Here is a 23,033-nt window from a genome sequence, read left to right on the forward strand (position 1 = left end):
TGCTTGAGCCCATTGCTGCTGCCACTGTGCTAATGAATCTCAACGGGTATCTTCCTCTTTTTCTTGAACCCTCCACTTTACCAAGCATGATGCCTTTCTCTAATGACTGGTCCTTCCTGATAAAATGTCTGAAGTATGATAGGTTAAGTCTGGCCATCCTGGCTTCCAAGGATCATTCTGGCTGTACTTTTTCCAACACATATTTATTTGTTGTTTGGCAGTCCATGGTACTTTGAATATTCTCCTCCAACATCATAACTCAAAATGTATTGAATATTCTATGGTCTTCATTATTAGTTGTTCAACTTTCACATGATATGGAATTATTGAATATACCATGGCTTGAATCAAGCGCACCTTAGTCCTCAAAATGCCATCTTTGCTCTTGAACACTTTAAAGATTTGTGTAATGTAGTACGTCATTTGATTTCTTGACTGCTGCTTCCAAGAGTGTTGGTAGTTGATAAGAGTAAAATGAATTCTTCTTTTAAAATCAACTTCATGTTTTCCCCATTTATCTAAATGTTCTTTATTGATCCAGTGGTGATGATTTTTGTTTTCTTTACATTGAGGTGCAATCCACACCAAAAGCTGTGACCTTTGTTCCTCATCAATAAATATTTTAAGCCCTCATTGCTTCTAGAAAACAAGGTTGTAACATCTGCATATCACATGTTGTGAATGAGTCACCCTCCAATCCAGATACCATATTCTTCTTCATATAATCCAGCTACTTGGATTATGTACTCAACATAAAAATTCAATAAGTATGATGAAAGAATAAAACCCTGACACACACCATTCCTAATTTTAAACCATTTGGTATTCCCATGTTCTCTTCAAACAACTACCTCTTGATCTATGTACAGGTTCCTCGTAAGCAAAATTAAATGTTCTGGAATACTCAATCTGTACAATGTTGTTCATAGTTTGTCATGAGCCATACAATCAAAAGTGTTTGCATAGTCAATAAAGCACAGGCAAACATCTTTCTTGTATTCTCTGCTTTCCGCCAAGATCCATCTGCTGTCAGCAGTGATATCCCTTGTTCCACATCCTCTTCTGAATCTGGCTTTAACCTCTGGTCATTCTCTGTCAATGTACCATTGCAGCTTGTTTTGAATTATCTCTAGCAAAATTTTACTTGCATGTGATATTAATGGTATTGTCTGATGATATATGCTTTCTACTTTGTTACCTCTGTTTGGAATAGACACAAATATGTATCTCTTCCAGTCAGTTAGCCAGGTAGCTGCCTTCTAAATATCTTGGCATAGATGAGTGAGTGCCTCCAGTGCCGCATGAGGTGAATGATTTCAGTTTGTCTTTCATAAATTTCTGGAATATTATTTTTTGCCAATGCCTTTAATGCACCTTGAACTTCTTCCTTCAGGACCATTGGCTCTTGATCTTACAATACCTCTTGAAATGGTTGAACATCCACCATTTCTTTTCAGAACAGTGACTTTGTATTTTCCTTTCATCTTCTTTTTATGTTTTCTGCATCATTCAATATTGTGCCCATGTTGTTGTTAGGTGCCATCAAGTCGGCACCAACTCATAGAGACCCTATGCACAGCAGAACGAAACAATGTCTGATCCTGGGCCAACCTCACTACTGTTGTCACACTTGAGTCCATCGATGCTGCCACCTGGCCAATCTATCTCATTGGGGGTCTTCCTCTTTTTCTCTGACCCTCCATCTTACCAAGCATTATATCCTTCTTTAGCAACTGTTCCCTCCTGGCAATATGTCCAAAGTATGAGAGACGAAGTTTGGCCATCTTGGCCTCTAAGGAGCACTCTGGCTGCACTTCTTCCAAAACAGATATATTGGTTCTTTTTTGCCCATAGAATTATTGCAAGTCAAGGATTGGATTTTTTTTTTTTTTTTTTCCTCAGCTTGAGAAATGCTAAACATGTTCTTTCCTTTTGGTTTTCCAACTCCAGGTCTTTGCCCATTTTGTTATATTTGACTCTGTCTTCTTGAGCTGACCTTTGAAATGTTCTGTTCAGCTCTTTACCTCCTCATTTTTTCCATTTTCTTTACCATCTATATGCTGGAGAGATAGTTTCAGAGTCTTCTCTGACATCCATTTTGATCTTTTATTTCTCTCTTGTGTTCTTAATGATCTTTTGCTTTCTTTATGTACAGTGTTCTTATTCTTTGATGTTTAATGTCTAATGCATCAAATCCATTCTACATTCAGGTGGGATATGTTCAGTGAGTCCTGGTGTGGCACTGTGGGTTAATGCGCTGGACTGCAAGGTTGATTTAAAGGTCGGTGGTTCAAGCTCACCAGCCACTCCTGGGAAACCCTATTCAGGGTTGCTATGAGTCTTAACTGACTTGATAGCACTTAACAACAACAACAACAACAACAACAATGCTCAAAGTCATATTTTGGCTCTTGTGGAATTGTTTTAACTTTCTTTTGATTCAGCTTGAACTTGCTTATAAGTAATTGATGGTCTGATCCACAGTGTGCCCCTGGCCTTGTTTTGGCTCTTTATTTGGAGCTTTTCCACTGTCTCTTTCCATAGATGTAGTCAGTTTGATTGCTGTGTATTACATCTGGTGGAATACACTTGTCTTTCATTTGTCATACTATGGTGCCTTGTGTGTTGCTATGATTCTGGAAGTTATGTCACCTGTATTTTAAATATAAATATGGTCACCCCTTGGTGAACAGGTTTCAGCTGAGCCAACAGACCAAGGCAGACTAGGTAGAAGGAGAGGTTGACTATTTCCAAATATTTAGTCACTGAAAACCAAATGTGTAGCAGTGAAACACTGTATGACTATGCACCAGATGGGAAATGCATAATTACTCAGTAGTGTATGTATTTTAATTCTATAAAAGGGAATTTTCGTTATATTTCCAAGTGCTGTAGGATAATCACTCGACCACAAGGTCGGTTTGAACTGCAAAGTGGGTTGTTCAAACTCACTGGCTCCTCCTCAGATACTCTGTACAGGGTTGCTGTGAGTAATAATTGTATAGAAGCTACTTAACAAAACAACATATATAAACAACTGAGCACGATATTAACTCAATAGTGTATGTATTTTAGTTCTGTGAAAGGGGCTTTTCTTTATACTACCAAGTAAGGTCAAAATTGAGTAAATTAAGAATTATTAACTTATCTATTACTATAAAACCATATTATTTAAAACATCATTATACTTTCAAGTTATGATAACTAACATTTGAGTTCTAAAATATTTTAATTCATTATTTTTGTGACAGTTATATACTTTTTAATATCATGCTGATATAGTATAGGTTTGAAATAGATATGAATATTTGAATTTAAGTGTGACATAATTTTATAGCTAGCCACTAGGAATTGTATGAAAGCCTCAATAACTTATATTCACTTTTAAAGGATTTTATTGGATCTACTTCTCGACCTTACTTAAATTGGTAATTTAAATTCTATTACTTCAAAAGTCAGCAATACATGCATGTGATAATTGAAGTTCAAACTCCCGTTCATAGAAGGGAAATGCAGTCAGGTGGTTCATGAATGCTGCATTTATGTATACTAGAACTCAGGAAGTTGTTCATTTGCATGTGCATGTTAGAAAGTAAGACTTTTGCTTTATTCACTATGGCTTTTAATGTGGCTTCCTCGAATGAAAAGCAACCACTTTGAAACAGGAAGCTCTTATATTTTAAACCTATAATCAAAGGAAACCTCCTTTCTTTAAAATTCACGTTTAATCTTGAAAGAACAAAGACAAATAGACATGAATTTATTCTTTGTTTTTCCTCCTATAGTTGTGATTCTATAACATAGTTATGAAACATTAACAGCATATTTTCATTAAGAACACAGAATAATTGCTAAAATATGCTATAATATTTTAACCAGAAAAGCATTTTTTGTGATATATTATGAATGCATGAATTTAAAGGGGGCTTTTTTTCCTTGCATATCATATGAGGAACTAAAAAAATTTCACATTTAAAGAAGTTCATTCCAGTTCCATTATAGAAAGAGCAATAATCTCAAAATCATTGAAAAATATTCATACTTCTAAAATTAAAACATTTTGTATAATATTTATTTAAGTTCCATATGTAATATTTGTAGTAGATTGCTAAAAGTCCATTACCTGAACATTATATAAACAAAATTATAAATATCTAGGTTTATTTTGTATATTTCAGATAATCATATATTAACTGTGTAACATGAAAGAAAACTCTAATGCATAAAAATTAAATATTTTATTGAAAATCTGTATTTGACAATGCAAAGATAGGTTTTCTGGTTCACATGTAAGTTCAAAATCATATTTCTAAATATATTTTTAGTAACATAATCAGAATCAATGATTATGATTTTGTTCTTTCTCTGAAAATTCACATGAGTGGGTATATAATTATGCCATGATACTTGCAAATGAATAATATTTCAACTCCCGGCTATCATTATTTCTAAAATATCTAATTATCAATATCCATCTTCTTTAAAGTCTCAAATATCTATCACTGTAGAAGAGTGGGAAGACACCAAAGACATCAAAGAACAAGGTCATCACCGCAGCTGCCACCGCAACTCAACATCAAGTGACCAGTCAGACCACCCTTTGCTGCGAAGAAAGAGTATGCAGTGGGCCCGAAGACTAAGCAGAAAAGGTCCAAAACACGCTGGTAAAACAGCTGAGAAAATAACGCAGCAGCGATTGAACCTCTACAGGAGGTCAGAAAGACAAGAGCTTGCTGAACTTGTGAAAAATAGAATGAAACACTTGGGTCTTTCTACCGTAGGATATGGTATGCTCTTTAAAAATATTGTATAATATGATTTGTTATTCCTTGACACTACTTGCTATATAATTGAATCTATTTAGTACTTTAGAAATCACATTTTGATTTAAAGGTTTTTATATAAGAATTGGTGATTGATCTAATCTCATACTTTAAATTCTAATAATCATAAAATGTTAACATTTTTAAACTCTTCCTTAGTTTTTGGGCACTGTACTAAACACTTTACAGGCATTATCTCATTTTTAATTTGAGCTGGATACGGTTTTGCTCCTTTAAAGATAATGATATATAAATCAAGTAATTTGCTGAGTAGCATCATAGTAGCAGAAAATTATATTTGTATTTAGGTGTATTTGCCATCAAATTTTCTCTTACATACAGATGCACACACACAAACTGCATCTATTCCAATGCTGAAATAATGAGTTTGAGTCTTAAATGTCCCACCAGAGATGAACCAACATGTATTTTTTTTTAAAAATCCATTGAGTTTTTTTGCAGCACAGAAACAAATTCTCCAAAAGCTCTAATTTTGAAATTCTCACACTGCTTGGTCTCATAAAGTGCATTGTTGTTATTGTTAAGTGCCGTCAAGATGGTTCTGACCCATAGTGACCCAGTAAATGGTTTCCAAGGAGCAGCTGGTGAAGTTAAACCACTGACCTTGTGGTTCAAACTGACTTTGCAGTCCAGCACATTAACCCACAGCACCACACACATCCCAGATATTTAATGGTTGTTGTTGTTATTAAGTGCCTTCGAGTTGGTTCCGACCCATAACAACCCTGTATAGGGTTTCGGAGTAGTGGCTGATGAGTTTGAACCACTGACCTTGCAGTCCAGTGCATTAACTGGCATATAGCTATCTTGATATGGGTTAGGATTCTGTGTTGATCAGTATTGCCATATTGACCATGCATACATAGCTTAAATAGATAATGTAAAGATAACTTTGTAAATATATTACTGTATACATTTTATTTTTAGAAAATGTTTTTATCAACCCAGAAGAAAAACAGTTGAAGAATAAACAACATTTTGTTTTGTTTTTTTATAACATGTCTAATTTGGGGGCTATGATAGTGTCAGTTTCATGACACTTAAAAATAAAATAGAATATATTTTATATTTATTCCCATTTTTTCTTTATTATTATTCTCGACTTGAAACAATGCAGGTAAGGAACAATTTCTTGTCCCTGAATTATAAAGATTTTTAAAAAGAAGTTGACTGTGTTTCAGTTAGGAAAGGAAACATGTTTCCTGAGTGTGTAATTTGCATCAAGAGCTATGAGAGGTCCTGCCCACACAGTACAGGTTCTCATGTACTCCTATAATCCAAGTTTTGTTATGTTTTTTATAATCTGAGTTTGATAGCTATCTCATTTTAACTTTCAAGAATTTGAAGCCCAGAGGTCAATGACCTTGCTTGCTGGTGGTGGTGGTGGTTATGTGTCGTGGAGTTGGTTCTGATTCATACTGACCCTGTATAGGGTTTCCAAGACTGTAAATCATTACAGGAGCAGAAAGCCTCATCGTTCTCCTATGGAACTGCTGACCTTGAGATTACCAGCCTGACTCTTAACCACTATGCTACTAGAGCTCCTTAATGACCTTGTTTAAGTAGATATAATTGAAATGTATTAAGACCCCCAATTCCATATGTAATTGTCATTCATAATTACATTCTATTGCTTAACTATATTACAGATTCAACAATGACCAGTAAATTTCACATAACTGCACAAGATCTTACATTAAAAAAAAATTAAAAGATTTTTAAAATCTCCATGTTTAAATGCATTAATAGCCATTTATCCATTTAATGACATTAAGTGTACTTATGCTTCTTATAAGACTGTACCATTGTTGTTGTTGTAGTTAAGTGCTATCAAGTTGGTTCTGACTCATAGCAACCCTGTGTTGGGTTTTCAAGAAGCAAATGATAGGTTTGAACTACTAACCTTGTAGTTAGCAGTCTAGTGCTTATCCTACAGCACCAAATCAGGACTCCATTTTGCCATCCTCTCTTCTAATGAGCACTCCTTCTGTACTTATTCTAAGATATATTTGTTTCTTCTTTTGGAAGTTAAGGCCATATTCAGTACTTTTTGCAAAACCATAATTCAATGTCTCAATTCTTCTCTGGTCTTTCTTATTTATTGTCCAGTTCTTGCATGCATATGAGGTGATTGAAAATATGATGGCTTGGGCAAGGAGTGCCTTAGTTCTTCAAGAGGCATCTTTGCTCTGTAACACTTCAGAGAGGATACTTGTGCCAGATTTACTCAGTGAAATATGTCGTTTGATTTCTTGCTTGCTGCTTTCATAAGCTTTAATTGTGTATCCATCTGGCCAGGTTCACTTGTCTAGTCACCATTTATGCTGCCAAAAAAAGGTATTTAAAGTGAATAAGTCATTGATCTCACAAAATTCTATCATGTGATCTCTGTTTCTGTCACCAGGCTGTATTTTCCAACTTTTAGTCTTTCCTCTTTGTTTCTAAATTGTGCATTTGAATCAGCCAGGAATTTTCATATATCTTAATTAAATAATTGATCAATTGATCAATTGCATACTGCAGATGTTAGTTGAATTCTTCAATTTCTTTATATTTGACATTAGTGATTGGGTATAAATTAGAATGATATTCATATTAACTGGTCTTCTCATATATCCACTGCCGTGGAGTCAATTTTGAGTCACAATGAGCATCTGAAAAAGAGTAAACTTGTTCTTTAGGATTTACTATAAATCTTTATGCCAAGCAGCTTCACGTTTCTGCCCTGGAGCAGGTGGTGGATCTGCACAACCAGGGTTCCTTGGTTTTCCTTGTAAGCATGTCAATGTTATCCTATCACAGATAGCCCTGTATTACAAGATAGATCTTGAAATGCTTTTTGACGATGAATTCAATGCCATTCATTTTCAATTAGTCAGTCTCAGCATTGAAAGCCGTGTGATTGTCCTATTCAAAATGCCCAACATGTGATCATTTTAGCTTACGAATGTCAGGATATCCATCTTTATACCTTCTATTTCATTTTTGATGACTTCCAGTTTTCCTTGATTCATACCTTGTGCATTCAACATTCTGATTATTCATGGATGTTTGCATGTGTTTCTTCTGATTTTGAGTCATGCCATATCAGCAAATGAAGGTCCCCAAAGTTGTGCGATTCATAGTGACTTTGCAGTCCAGCAAGTTAATCCACAGCGCCACACCAGGACTCCAAATTATGGTATAGAGATCTCTAAACTCTTAAACTTACATTCATCCATCATAACTCACATATAATCTTTTATCAAACTTTCCCTTCAACGGCACAAAACACCAAGATATAAACCTGAATCTCTTTTTTCAGATCGTTAAGTCTGCCCAACAACACTAATTTAGAAGTTATTTGTTAGGCATTCCTGAAAAATCAGCCACTGAAAGCCCTATGAGCACAGTTCTACTCTGACACATTTAGAAGGTCATCATGATTCAGAGTTGCCTCTAAAGCAAGTGTTTGTTTTGTTCGGTTTATTTAAGAAACAAAAATAAAACTAATTATAAGTAATTGACACTAAAATAGTTATTTTTAAATAGAGTAAATTATTATTTGAAATTTTAATAGGCTAAGTAATAGTTGAAAAATTATAAATATTTGTTTTCAATCTACTAACATTAGAAACTGTGCTTCTTCTGTTGAAGATAGGGGTTACATCTAACTAGTTCATGTCTATTTTCAGTGTCCTGGTGTGGCATTGTAGGATAAACACTAGACTGCTAACTGCAAGTTAGCTGTTCAAACACATCAGCCATTCCTTGAAAACCCTGTACTGGATCTTTATGAGTCAGAACCAACTCCACAGCACTTAACAACAACAAAAATAATATATAGTAAATAATGCAAAGACAATGTCTAGTATATAGTAGAAAGTCATACTTCTTAAACTATAATGTGAAATTTAAAAGAAAAATTAGAAAAAAACCCTAGATATATAAATGATTTATAAATACTCTTATGAAATAATAACCAAATCAATAGCAACTACCATAAGGTTTAAAGAGAAACACATGACAGAATATGGCTATTCTAATTTCTGTTAGGATTTGGATGAGTTGTCTTTTCCTAAAATACTGTTATAAATGTATTTTCCTTTTTGATCTTCAAAATAAGATCTAAAGAAGCACAGTCAGCTGAATTTATGGTAAATACAGATTTGATCTATGCTTCATATTTAAAAAAATCTATAATAGTTTTCAGGCAAAAATTTTCAGGTATAGCTGTTTTTCATAATTCAGATTGTGGTAAAAATAAATCAGCTCCCTAAATGTGATGCTGTTGAAGAATTCAATCATAAGCAGGAAACAAAATTTTAAGAATATTATTAATATTCCATGCAGTTTGCAAAAATTTGTATTAATTTGTACTGAAACCATTAGCAATAAGTTTAAAACACAAATTGTCATTATTGCTAGAGGGTATTTGGCACATTATACCAAATATTTCTATATTTTCATTTCCTTAGCCCAAATCTTAAGAATGGAAAATAGTTATTTATAGTAAATACTCTTATATGTTACCTAAACAATTTCATGATTGAGTTCAGAATTTAAAAACAGAGAAAATACTTACATTTTTTAATAGCAAAAAAATACCGGGTTTAAATGATGCTCAAAAGTACCAATTAGATAAACCCTACCTACTTCAGTACATTTTGGGAGTGTAAGTATTGAAGCTCTAGACATTATTGCATTATGATTATGATAGGATTTATAGTTTTTGAGGAAAAATTATGTAGATAAATACTACATGGACGAAGTTAAAATTATAAAAACTAAAGCAATATTTTGGAGTCCTGGTGTGGCACTGTAGGATAACCGCTCAACCACAAGACTGATTTGAACTGCAAGATGGGTAATTCAAACTCACCAGCAGTTCCTTGGAAACACTATACAAGGTGGTTATGCATTAGGACACTTAACAACAACAACAATAAAGCAAGATTTTACATCTTCATTTTGCTGATTTTTTATTTTCCAAATACTACATGGACACTCTCAAGTGTGAAACAGTGGAGACATTGTTTTCTTTTTTTAAAAAATCATGATAAAATATATATAACAAAGAGTTTTTCATTTTAACCATTTTTATGTATACAATTAAATGGCATTATACTTGTGATGCTGTACATCAAAAGTTTCTATTTCTAATAGTTTCTAGTACAACAAATGAAAACTCCATACTCCTTTAACTAATACTTCGCATTTCCCTGACACCCCAACCCATTGTAATCACTAATCTGCTGTCTCTCTATTTTTAATTTCCTTGATCTTTCATATGAGTGGTATCATACAATATGTATTCTTTTCTGCCTGACGTGCTTCACTCAGCTTAATGTATCAGAACTTTATTTCTCCTTATGATTGGATAATATACCATTGTATGTAAATACAACCTTTTGTTTATCCATTCATCTGTTGATGAATATTGAAGTTGTTTCCACTTTCTGGATATTGTGAATAATGCTGCAGTAAGCATTGATAATTCAATATCTGTTTGAGTCTCTGCTCTCAAATCTTTTAGATTTGTATCTAGGAATAAAATTGCTGGTTAAGATTGGAGTACTGGTGTCATTCTGCAGGATAATGCACTAGATCGAAAGGTTGGTTTGAATTGTAAGGTCGGTGGTTCAAACTCACCAGTTGCTCCACAGGAGCCCTATGAAGGTTTGCTAAGAGTTGTAACCAACTTGATGGCATTTAACAACAGAATAATTCTATGTTTAAACTTTTGAGGAATCAACAACGTGTTTTTTTACAGCAGGGTTTATGTCCCTTAATTCTATTCCATTGTTAGCTGTGTCTATCCTTACACCTTTGAAATCAGGTAATGTGAGTACTCTTAATTTGTTTTTGTCATTTCAAGATTTTGTTGGCTATTCAGAGCCCTTATAATTCCATATGAATTTGAGGATTAGAGTTTCCATTTTAATAAATGTTGTTGTTGTTAAGTGTCATCAAGTTGGTTCCATTTCACTGTGACCCTGTATAGGGTGTTGAAGGAGTGGATTGTGGGGTTGAATCACCCATCTTGCAGTTAACAGTCTTGTTCTTATCCGACACAGAATGTTGAAATTTGGATAGAAACTGCATTGAATGTTTAGATTGCTTTAAATAGTTTAGGCATCTTAACAATATTAAGATGTCTACTTCATTAACATGGCTGTAGTTTCTTTTCTGGTTTGGCACTGTAAGGTAAGCACCAGACTGATATCAGAAGTTCAAATCCACCAGCTTCTCCTGTACCATGTTGCTATAAGGAAGAACCAATTTGACAGCACATAATAACAACAAACAATTTATTTCTGTATTTTATAATTGCCAGTATACATACCATTCAGCTCATTTATTAAATTTGTCCCTAGGTATTTTATTCTTTTTGATCTTGTATATGGAATTATTTTCTTAATTTTCTTTTCGTGTTTTTCATTGTTGTTGTAGAGAAATGCAACTGATTTTTGAGTTGTCTTTCTTGCTAATTGGCTGAATTCATTTATGAGCTATAGTAGCTTTATTGTAGATTCTTTGGGATTATCTATGTATGTTGTTGTTGTTGTGTGCTGTGGAGTCGGTTCCGACTCATAGCAACCCTACACAAGGTTTCCAAGGCTGTAAATCTTTACGGGAGCAGACCGCCTCATCTTTCTCCCGCAGAACCGCTGGTAGTTTCGAACTGCTGACCTTGCAGCTCACAGCCCGATTCGTAACCACTATGCTACCAGAGCTCCTTTATCTATGTATAGGATAATGTTATATATTAATATTGCTTTATTTCTTTAAGATTTGGATGCATTTCCATTTCTGTTTCTTATCTAATTGTTCTAGTTAAAACTTCCATTACATTAATGAACAAGTGGACACCTTTGTCTTATTCCTGGTAATAGGTGGAAAACTTTTGTTGTTTCAAAATTTAACATGTTAGCTTTCAGTTTCACATAATAATCTTTATGATATTGAGGAAATTTTCTTCAATTTCATTTGCTTCATGCTCTTCCTTCTTCTGGAGCTTAAATTTGTATATTGACCCATGTAACAACAACAGTCCTTTAGGATTTGTTCACATTATTTTTTGTTTATTTTTCTGGTTTCACAAACTTGATCATTTCAATAGTACTATACCCAAGTTTTCCTTAGCCAGCTCAAGTCTGCTGTTAAACCCCTACAGTGAATTTTTCTTTGTAGTTATATATTTCTTAGCTCCAGCATTCTTATAATCTCTATCTATAATTATATTTCAGTTTTGTTCATGTGTAATTTTCCTGATTTCATTTACTTTTGTTCATGTTTTCCTTTAGCTCTTTGAGCATATTTATTGCTGTTGCCTTAGAGTCTTTATCTAGTAAGACCGTATCAGGGCTTCCCCAAGGACTACAAGGTCAGTTTGAGCCACAAGGTCAGTGGTTCAAATTCACCAGAAGCTCCCTGGAAACCATTTACAGAGTCAGAACTAACTCAGTGAACTTAACAACAACAAAACAAAAGAAAAAAACTACTAAGGAAGAAGAACAAATTAGGAGTCCTCTCACTTCCCAGTCTCAAAACATACTACATAGCCCCAGTATTCAAAAGAGTCTGGTAGAACAACAGGCACAGACCTATGGAACAGAGTTAAAACCCCAAAGTAAATCCATCCACATATAGACAGATGATCTTTGGCAAGGGGCCAAAACACTTTAAACTAGGATGAGATTATCTCTTCCACAAATGTTGCTGGCAAACTGGATATCCATTTGCAGAAGAAATAAACCAGACCCATATTGCACACCATATACAAAAATGAACATAAGATGTATTCACCTAAATGTAAAACCTAGAACTAAAAGATCATCAGTAAAAAACAACAAACACTTAGGAGCCCTAATGTTGTTGCTGTTGTTGTTGTTAAGTGCCATCAAGTTGGTTCCAACTCATAGCAATCCTGGGAACAAATTAGTTTTGCTTTCAACAATTCCTACACATTTTATTTTGTAAATTACTTTTAGTTTCTTAATATTACCAGCACTCTTCCTCCTTCTTCTCTGGGTTCCCATTTGCATCATCCTTCTTTCCTGCCTCCTAAGGATCTCTGGTAGCGTAGTGGTTACAAATTGGGCTGCAAACCTCACTGTCAGCTGTTCGAAACTACCAGCTCTTTTGCGGGGGGTGGAAAAAGACAAGGCTTTCTGCTCTTGTAAATATTTACAGCCTCAGAAACCCTGAACAGGCTCGCTATGAATTGGAACCAACTCCACGGCACATCAAAACAACAAGCTTTGTTTGGGGGCCAATGCTGTCCTTTTGGGCATATATGGTTAATGATTCTGACCTGTTTATTCCTCATGAGCATGCTATCCTTTGGGGACATGTATGGTTGATGAATCTGAGATATTTGTTCCTCATAAGCATTACTGTTCACTTTATACTCCTGTTGTTAGTTGTAAGGTGATTCCCAGAGGTAGGTTCATTTACAGGTTTGAAGTAAGTTTTAGGGTCAGAGTTCTGTAATGTCAGAAGTAACATAATAATTGGGGATCCCACCAGTAGGTTTGGACTTTTTTATGATTTTGAATTTTGTTGTGTATGTTTTCTCCCATTCTATCCAAAACCTTCTGTGGTCCCAATCAGAATGGTCAGTATGGATAGTCAAGCATCATGTAGTTCTTCTGGTTTTAGGACAGTGGAGGCTTGTGTTGATGTAGTTCATGAGTCCTTTGGACTAATTGTTTCCTTGAATCTTTTATTTTCCTCATTCTTCTTTCCTGCAAAATGGGAGAGACCATTAATTGCATCTTATTTGACTGCTTGCTGACTCTTAAGATCCTAGTTACTTCTCACCACAGTACAGTATAGAACATTGTCTTTCTGAACCATGTTATGACAGTTTACCTGGTTATTTGCTGAAACTGTGGCCCTAAGTTCTCAAGTCTAGTGACTTATGCCCATAAAAATGGTTAAAAGCTTTTCACAACTTTTCCCGTTTGCTCTGCCAAATATATACATATATTTATTGTAGTGCGATGGTTTTGTACTGTGGAGTCGGTTCCAGCTCATAGTTACCCTGTACAGGGTTTCCAAGGTTGTAAATCTTTACGGGAGCAGAAAGCCCCATCTTTCTCCCATGGAAAAGCTGGTAATTTCAAACTGCTGACCTTGAGGTTAGCAGCCCAACTCATAAGGCATGTAGGAATATCTAATTCTGTGACTCTGTAACATAAGGACTTTGAATCCACCAGGTACTCTGCAGGAGAAAGATGAAACTTTCTGATCCTGCAAAAAATGTATAGCTACCTTTTGGTTGTTATGTAGAGTTGCTTTGTATAGGTATGGTGCTGTGGGTTAATGCACTGCACTGCAAAATTGTTTGAACTGCAAAGTCGGTGGTTCAAACTCACAAATTGTTCCTCAGAAAACTTTTACAGGGTCGCTATGGGTCATAACTGACTCGACAGCACTAAGCAATAACAACAGGTTGTTGTTAGGTGCCATCAAGTTGATACCAACTCATAGTGACCCTATGCACAACAGAACAAAACTCTATCCAGTCCTACGCCAACCACACTATTATTGCTACACCTGACCTCACTGCTGTTGCCACTGTAACAGTCCATCTCACAAGGTATCATCCTGTGACCCTTCACTCTACCAAACATGATATCCTTCTCCAGAGACTGGTCCCTCCAGATAATATGTCCGATCTGCAAGAGACGAAGTCTGACCATCCTGGCTTCCAAGGAGCACTCTGGCTGTACTTCTTCCGACACAGATCTGTTTGTTCTTTTGGCAGCCCATTGTACTTTCAACATTCTCCTACAACACCATAACTCAAGTTAGTTGATTTTTCTACAGTCTTCTTTATTCATTATCACATTTATATGAGGTTATCGAAAATACCGTGGCTTGGGTCAGGCGCACCTTAGTTCTCAAACTGACATCATTTATCTTCAACACTTTACAGAGGTCTTGTGCAGCAGATTTGCCTAATGTGATTCATTATTTGATATCTTCACTGCTTCTTCCATGAAAATAAATCTTTTACATCTTCTATCTTCTCTTGATTTATATGGATATTGTTCATTGGTCCAGCGGTGAGGATTTTTGTTTGCTTTACACTGAGATGCAACCCAAACTGAAGGCTATGGTCTTTGACTTTTATCAGTCAGTATTTTAAGTCCTCTTTACTTTCAGCAAGCATGGTTGTACCATCTGCATATCACAGGTTAATGAACCTTCCTCCAATCATGTTGCCATGTTTTTCTTCATATAATCCAGCTTCTTGGATTATTTGCTCAGCATACAGATGGAATAAGTATGGTGAAACCATGCAACCCTAGTACACAGCTTTCCTAATTTTAAACCATTTGGTGTTCTCTTGTTCTGTTCAAACAACTGCCTCTAGGTCTATTACAGGTTCCTCATGAGCACAATTAAGTGTTCTGGAATATACTCATTCTTCTCAATGTTTTCCATGATTTGTCATGATCCATACAATCAAAAGCCTTTGCATAGTTAATAAACCACAGGCAAATATCTTTCTGGTATTCTCTCTTTTCAGCCAAGATCCACTTGATGTCAGCAATGATATCCCTCATTCCACCTCCTCTTCTGAATCCAGCTTGAACCTCTGGGAGTTCTCTGTCAATGGATGGTTGCAGATATTTTTGTAATATCTTTAGCAATAGTTTACTCAAATGGGACATCAATGATATTGTCTGATGATTCCCGCATTCTGTTTTGTCATCACTCTTTGGAATGAACACAGACCTGATCAATATTTATACATCAATGACTTAACAAAGCAGAATATCTTTTTTGGTTTTTGCCTTGCCTTTAATCCAAGTTAATAACTCTAATTAGTGATTTTAACTAGCTGAGCTGCTAATCTCAAGGTCAGCAGTTCAAAACTACCAGCTGCTCTGTAGGAGAAAGATGAGACTTTCTGCTTCCATGAAGATTTACAGCCTCAGAAAGCCTATGCAGTGTTGCTATGAATTGGACCCAACTCCACAGCACACCATCATTACCACCACCTGACATCCCCCTCATGGTAGGGTTGTCAGGAGGTCACCATGTGATGAGGGACCTGGTGGGGATGGTGGTCCTAGAGAGCTAGGGTGGGGCATGGCATGAGTGGAGTCCCCACTGCTAGTCATTGGGAAGGTATGTGGGAAAGGTGGAAGAGTACATTTCTGTCGTCATTCAGTTACCTGAGTCTGGTGCTCTTCTGGGCTAGTGCAGTCAGTTGTTGGGTTGCTTCCTGAGCTCAAATAAGAAGGGTGCTGGCTTGGAGTCCAGCGTCTGTAGCCTTCATGTCACAAGACTTCCCCTTCATATGGGCCCCCAACCCATATGAAGAGGGAATCTACTGATGAATGGTTTTATCCGTATTGTCTGGGTCCCTTCCTGCTCTGTGATTGCGTGTATTACTGCAGTAATGCATGGAGTTCTTGTCCATGGTCCTGTACTACCTTTTCTTAGATCTGAGTGCTGACACCTTGATTCACTCCAGATTTGTTTACTATTTTGTCTCTTTCTTATTAGAGATTCTGTGAAGTTCACTTTGCCTCACAAGTGTATGCTGCCTTCTGTGTCTCAATTGCCATTTTCCTTCTGTCTATTTTCCCATTCAGTGTTTAAGCCTTTATTCGATTCTCAAGAATGTCCAGAGCATCATATGTATGTATCTATTTCACTAGATTGTTATGTCTTTGTTGTAGAGGAACCTGATAGAGTGTGTCACTAGGACTCTATCTTGTCTCCTAGTTTTGTTGGGTCTTTTGTTAATTAAATCATACTCATTAGCTCTGAACTCCTGGTGTGGTGCTGTAGGGTAAACACTGGACTGTGAACACAAAGTCAGTGGTTCAAACCCACCAGCTGTTTCTTGGACAGAGTCACTATGAGTCAGAATTGACTTGAAGTTACATAACAACAACACTGTTAGTTATAGGCAGCTACAAACGGATATAGCATTAGGTCAGTGCTCATTGTCCATTGTTTCCTTTCCGTACATGAGCGCTGAGTCAGGCCAATTCAAGATGAACACTATGCTTCAATTATTCATGCAGACCTTAGACATCTGGAACAAGCAGAAAATAACTTACAATTAAAGTGTTTTCTGTTCTAACTAGAACCAAAGATTACAATCTTTTTCTGACAATATAGACCACTGTCCCTTCCAAATGGCATTGCTGAGCTAGCAGGGGAAAAAGTAGAAGAAATAGAAAACCAAAGTCTTCTTATCATTTAGAGATAGACTTTATCATATTTCCATATTCACCTACTTTTTGTAACCCTTTGACTGGTTTCCAGTGTTCTGACAAAATTGGTTCTGCCCATTCCTGCTTAGTTTTTGTTGTTGCTATAGCGTTTTTGCTTGTTTTTGAGATGGGTAAGAATGTAGAGTTCCTCAAACTTACATCTTGCTCTAGACTTCCCTTCTTACCTTTTGAGAGATGTAACCAAAACTCTTGGAAAAGACATGTCTTGTCCAAGGTGATTAAGGCTGAGAAGGAATTGGATTCTTAACCTTCTGCCTCGAAAACTTACTAGCATCATTTTGATATTTTAAGTTTTCTTGTTGATGTGTTTGTCTCTACTGATTAAGTTTAAATAATTAAAGATCATATAGATAGTCAACAATCTGAGGTAAACTTAAATCTATAACAGAAAGATTTTTTATTAGGTTACACTCTCCCACTTTTAATTTTAAAATCCCAAAGTCTAGAAACCAAGTATTTACTTATGTATCATTAAACATGTTTGGTTGCAGCACCTGACCCAAATTGTTGGAAACTTTTGCATCCTCTATTCATTCCAGTAATTGGGAGCATCCAAATATTTTACTTTGAAAGTGATTTCACGTCAAACCCTCTAGATTATATACATTTTATGACCAGTATTGCTTTCTAAATCTGACAACAATCAGTTGTGAAATATATCTGTCCTCAAGGGTTTGGAAGATAAAACTTGATGACATGCATGTTTGGGGTATTTTGGGTATACTTTCCCAATATCATAATTCAAATGCATTGATGCTTCTGTGATTTCCATGTCTTGAAAGAAGTACAATCAGAATGCTCCTTAAAATCCAGGAGGTGAGACTTCATCTCTCATACTTTGGTCATGTTATAAGGAAGGGCCAGTCCCTGGAGAAGAATATCATGCTTGTTGAAGTGGAGGATCAGCAAAAAAAGAGGAAGACTTCAATGAGATGGCTTGACACAGTGGCAGCAACAATGGGCTCAAACATAACAGCAATTGGAAGTATAGCCCAGGCAAAGCAGTGCTTCCTTCTGATGTACACAGGGTCACAATTAATTGGAAATGACTTAACAGCACCTAACAACAACTATGTGTTCTAGGCAAATTACTAAAATGACATTTTGAAAATTCTACTTGCTTTGTTTTTAATATGTTTTGTCAATTTAGTTACTATAATTTTTTAAGCTTATTAATTTCTTAACTTCATGACATTGCCTACTAACCAGCTGTGTGTTTTCAGGCAGGCCACTAATTCTCTGAAATGCTTGTTATTCAACCACCAAATGAAGATAACACAAATCCTCCCAAGGGATAGTAAGAAATAATTGTCATTGTCACATAACAGAATTGAGAAGGGAGTTTGCAACCTATAAACTATGCTGCAACTGTAAATAATTGCTTTCTTTATTCTAATAACAAGCATTATTTTTCACCTATTACAAATGTCTCTCACACTAACTAAAATACTCTTTCTAAACATTAATAGAATCTTAATGATTAGCCTGTAGAATAGCGATTTTTTTAAATGTATAAATAGACAATAAAGTATTCTTAACTGATATTGCTGTTACAGGTGCTAGCACATTTGGGCAGCACTTCTTGTAGGTTTCATAACTGTTAGTTAAGATGAAAGACCAAATCAGAAAAAAGTAGGTATTTTTAAGTGATGAAGAGGTAAATGATAATGGCTAGACATTTGTTTTATTATAGCAATCAGACATACTTAGTAAAATAATTTAATAATTTTTATGAAAATAGATAGATTAACCAAGTACTTGTTTGTTTCTTTCTTTAATTGTTAACATGGTGACTTAATTTTTAAGCATTATCTTTTTTATGGAGTCCTGGTGAGGCAGTGGAGGATAAGCATTGTACTGTTAACCACAAAGCTTGGCAGTTCAAACCCACCAGCTGCTATACATGGTCACTATGAGTTGGAACCAACTCAACAGCACTTAACAACATCTTCCTTAGGAAAAATAATTAAGCAAAATTAACAATAGGTAATGCTTATATCTACTACATGTTTGACAAATGAATTTAAAAATAGTAGTTGATATAAGGAGTTTGTAGTCACTGTACCAAAAAGAGTTTGTCAGTATTCAACGATTTCAGGAATAGCATATGATTAAGAATTAATGGTACTTAAAAAAGGAGTCCTGGTGTGGCACTGTGGGTTAATGTGCCAGACTGCAAAGCCGTTTGAACTGCAAAGTCTGTGGTTCAAACTCACCAGCTGCTCCTCGGAAACCCTATACAGGGTCGCTATGGGTGGGAATTGACTCGATGGCATTTCACAACACAACAACAAGGAAGAAGTCTAAGCTTTACTGAAAGCATTGGTGAAAAATGGAAGTTTAAGAATTATTAGAGGTGTTTCAACAAATGAATGCAGAATATTATTAGAGGTGTTTCAACAAATGAATGCAATGCGGGAAGCCCTCATTTGTCTTTATCAACAAATTGGGAAGGCAGCTATGTGAACTGACTGGAAGAGATCTATAATTGTGCCCATTTCAAAGAAAAGTGATCAACAGATTAAGGAAATTATCAAACAGTATCATACGCAAATAAAATTTTGCTGATGATAATTTAAAATAGTGCTATTGTATGTTAACAGTGACCTGTCAGAAATTCAAGTGATTTTCAGAAGTGGAAATGAAATGAGGTATGCCATTGATAATTTCAGGTGGGTCTTGGCTGAAAGCAGACAACACTAGAAAGAAGTTTACTTTTGTTGTGTTGAATATACAAAAGTATTCCACTGATTGGATGATAGCAAACTATAGATAACATTGCAAAGAATGGGAATTCCAGAACACTTAATTATGCTCATGTGGCACCTGTAGGCAATGATTCAAACAGAACGAGGGGATAGTGCTTGATTTAAAATCAGGAAAGGTGTTTATCAGGGTTGGATTCATCCATAATAATTATTCAATCTGTATGCTGAGCAAATAATCCTAGGATCTAGAAAAAATGTGGCACCAGGATTGGAAAACAACTTGCAGTGTGCAGATGATGCAACCTTGCTTGTGTCATTTTAACCCTCCAGTAAAGAGGACTTGAAACTCTTACTGATAAAGATCAAAGACTGTTGCCTTCGGTGTGGGTTATTCTTCAACATAAAGAAAACAAAAGTCATCACATTTGGACAAATGCGCAGTAACATGATAAGCAGTGTAAAGGTTGATGTTGTCAAAGATTTTTTACTTAAATACAAAATCAGCATTCAAGAAAGCAGCAGTAAAGATATCAAACAAGGTATTTCGTTAGGCAAATCTGCTGTAAAAGACCTCTTTAAGGTCACTTAAAAGTGGCCTCAAAAAGTCACTTTGAGCTCTCAGCTGTGCCTAACCCAAGCCATGGCATTTTCATTGTCTCATATGCATGTGAAAGCTGGATAATGAATAAGGAAGAATTGCTGCATTTGAGTTAATGTTTTTGGCAAAGAATTTTGAATAAACCATGGGCTGCTAAAAGAATGAACAAGTATGTATATCCTGCAAGAAGTACAATCAGAATGCTTCTTATACTCTATGATGATGAGAATTCGGTATCAGGAGAAACTAGTCCCTAGAGAAGAACATCATGCATGCCTAGTAAGGTAGAAGACCCTCAACAAGATGGATTGACAGTTTTTGTAAAAAGGGATTCAAACAGAATGTGACAATGGCACAGAATTAAGCAGTGTTTTCTTCTGTTGTACATTGGGTTGCTGTAACTCAGAGTCAACTCAACAGCACCTAACAACAACTAACATAGTTATAACAGTAGTAGTGATGACAACACCATCAGCTCAAGTTTTCAAACTGTTCAATAATTGACTGATCATTTTCATGCCTCTAAAATATTTCTTAAATTCCAAAATATATTACCTACTTTTTGTTGTTGATTTTGATTAGTGCCACAGAGTTGGTTCTGACTCTTAATGACCTATAGGATTTCTGAGTAGTGACTGGTGGAATTGAGCTGTCGACCTTGTATTTAGCAGTCTACTGCTTATCCAATAGCACAACATCAGAACTTTTTTTTTTAATGTTTATTATAAATTATGTGATAGTTTACATGGGAGAACTTTAGCTTTACATTCATCCTATTGTATATCATTTCATTGCCATGGTTCCAATCCCCTCTATGTAGCAAAAGGGTATACCCTACAAGCCTGCAGCACACAGCCCCTCTCCCTCTCTGGATCTAAAGTCCCCAGCCGCTCCATCTCTCCATGTCATCATCTCTGCCTCCATTTCTGGCATCACTGCTTCTCTGGGTAGGGTCCTGCTCTCCGCTCCTCTCCCTTGATGGTCCCAGGGACTTCCACTCCTAGACTGCAAAGTCAATCACTCCCCTCCTTTTGCTACAAAACATCTATCTTTACATTTCCAACCCTCACAATCAGTCCTGATAACAATTATTCACTATTATATAATAAGAAACCTATCCACATCTCCTTTAATCAACCCCGCCCAGATAGATTGGATACTACCTTCCTCCACGCCCTCTGGATCTATGTTCCCTCTTTTTTTTTTTTTTTTTTTATGACAACCAAGCATCTTAACATTATTTCCCCCATTTTCCCCATTCCAATCATGTCTCAATCTGTGTATCTCAGAACCCTGTTGTTCCAAGGTTGTGCATATATCCTTATTTACCTCTGTCTCACTTAGCCCACACAAACCTGCCTAATTGTTTTCCCGTCCACTTTGTTCTTCCATTCCCCTCCCCCTTCTTGTGAATTGCCCTGCTCCCTAGCACCCAAACTATCCTGTGTCCATTCCCTACCCAGTGCTCCACCTTTCCTTTCCTCCCCTCACACCACCTCCCAAATCCCAGCAACCAGCAAAGAATCCCCCTCCTGTTTAGTATGGTTTCTTTTTCTTAGTCTTTTACAGTAGTGGTCCTATTCAGTATTTCTCCTTTTGTGACTGGCTAATTTCACTTAACAGAATGTCTTCAAGGTTCATCCATGTTATGCAGTGGCTTGCAGCTTCCTTGTTATTCTTCAAGGTAGCATAATATTCCATTGTGTGTATGTACCACTGTTTGTTTATCCATTCTTCAGTTGATGGGCACTTTGGCTGTCTCCATCTTTTTGCTCTTGTGAACAGTGCTGCTATGAACTTTGGTGTGCATATATCTACTTTTGTTATGGCTCATATTTTTTGTGGGTAAATACCAAGAAAAGAAATAGCTGGATCATAAGGTATTTCTATTTCCAACCTTCTGAGGAAACACCATATTGCTTTCCAGAATTGTTGGACCATTTTGCAGTCCCACCAGCAATGCAGGAGTGTCCCAGTCTCTCCACATCCCCACCAGCATGTATTGTCCTCTACTTTTTTTAATCTTTGCTGCTGTTGCTGGTGTGAGATGATATCTCATAGTTGTTTTGATTTGCATCTGTCTAATGCATCTCTCTAAGGAGCTCTGGTAGCGTAGTGGTTATGAATCAGGCTGCGAACCGCAAGATCAGCTGTTCGAAACTACCAGCTATTCTGCAGGAGAAAGATGAGGCTTTCTGCTCCCATAAAGATATATAGGCTCGGAAATCCTGTGCAGGGTCACTATGAGTCAGTTAAGTAGCATGTACAACATGCTACTTAACAACAACAACAATGGTTAGTTATCGTGAACATTTCTTCATATGTTTGTTGGCTGCCCGGATCTCCTCCTTGGTGAAGTGTCTGTTCATGTCCTGCACCCATTTTTTATTTGGGTTATTTGTCTTTTTCTTGTAGAGTTGTTGTAGTTTCCTATATATTGTAAAAATAAGTCCCTTGTCTGGTGTGTCATTGCAAAAGATTTCTTCCCATTCTGTGGGCTCCCTTTTTATTCTTTTAGTGAAGTGTTTTGATGCACATAAGTTTTTAATTTTTAGTATGTCCCAATCATCTATTTTGTCTACTTTTGTTTGTGTAGTTTTCAAATTGTTTGGTAGTCTGTGTATTCCCTGAATTA

General features: G+C 36.0%; 1 protein-coding gene across 1 annotated transcript in view; it reads left to right on the plus strand.

Moving 5' to 3' along the window:
* KCNT2 (potassium channel, subfamily T, member 2) overlaps positions 1 to 23,033 on the plus strand; it is a 728,083-nt gene that overhangs the window by 677,612 nt on the left and 27,438 nt on the right. Inside the window, exon 24 of the mRNA XM_006834237.1 lies at positions 4,487 to 4,787. Coding sequence (XP_006834300.1) covers positions 4,487 to 4,787 — 301 coding nt within the window. The remainder of the gene's footprint in view (positions 1 to 4,486; positions 4,788 to 23,033) is intronic.

The sequence above is a fragment of the Chrysochloris asiatica genome, unplaced genomic scaffold (genome assembly GCF_000296735.1).
Source record: "Chrysochloris asiatica unplaced genomic scaffold, ChrAsi1.0 scaffold00009, whole genome shotgun sequence".
NCBI lineage: Eukaryota > Metazoa > Chordata > Mammalia > Afrosoricida > Chrysochloridae > Chrysochloris > Chrysochloris asiatica.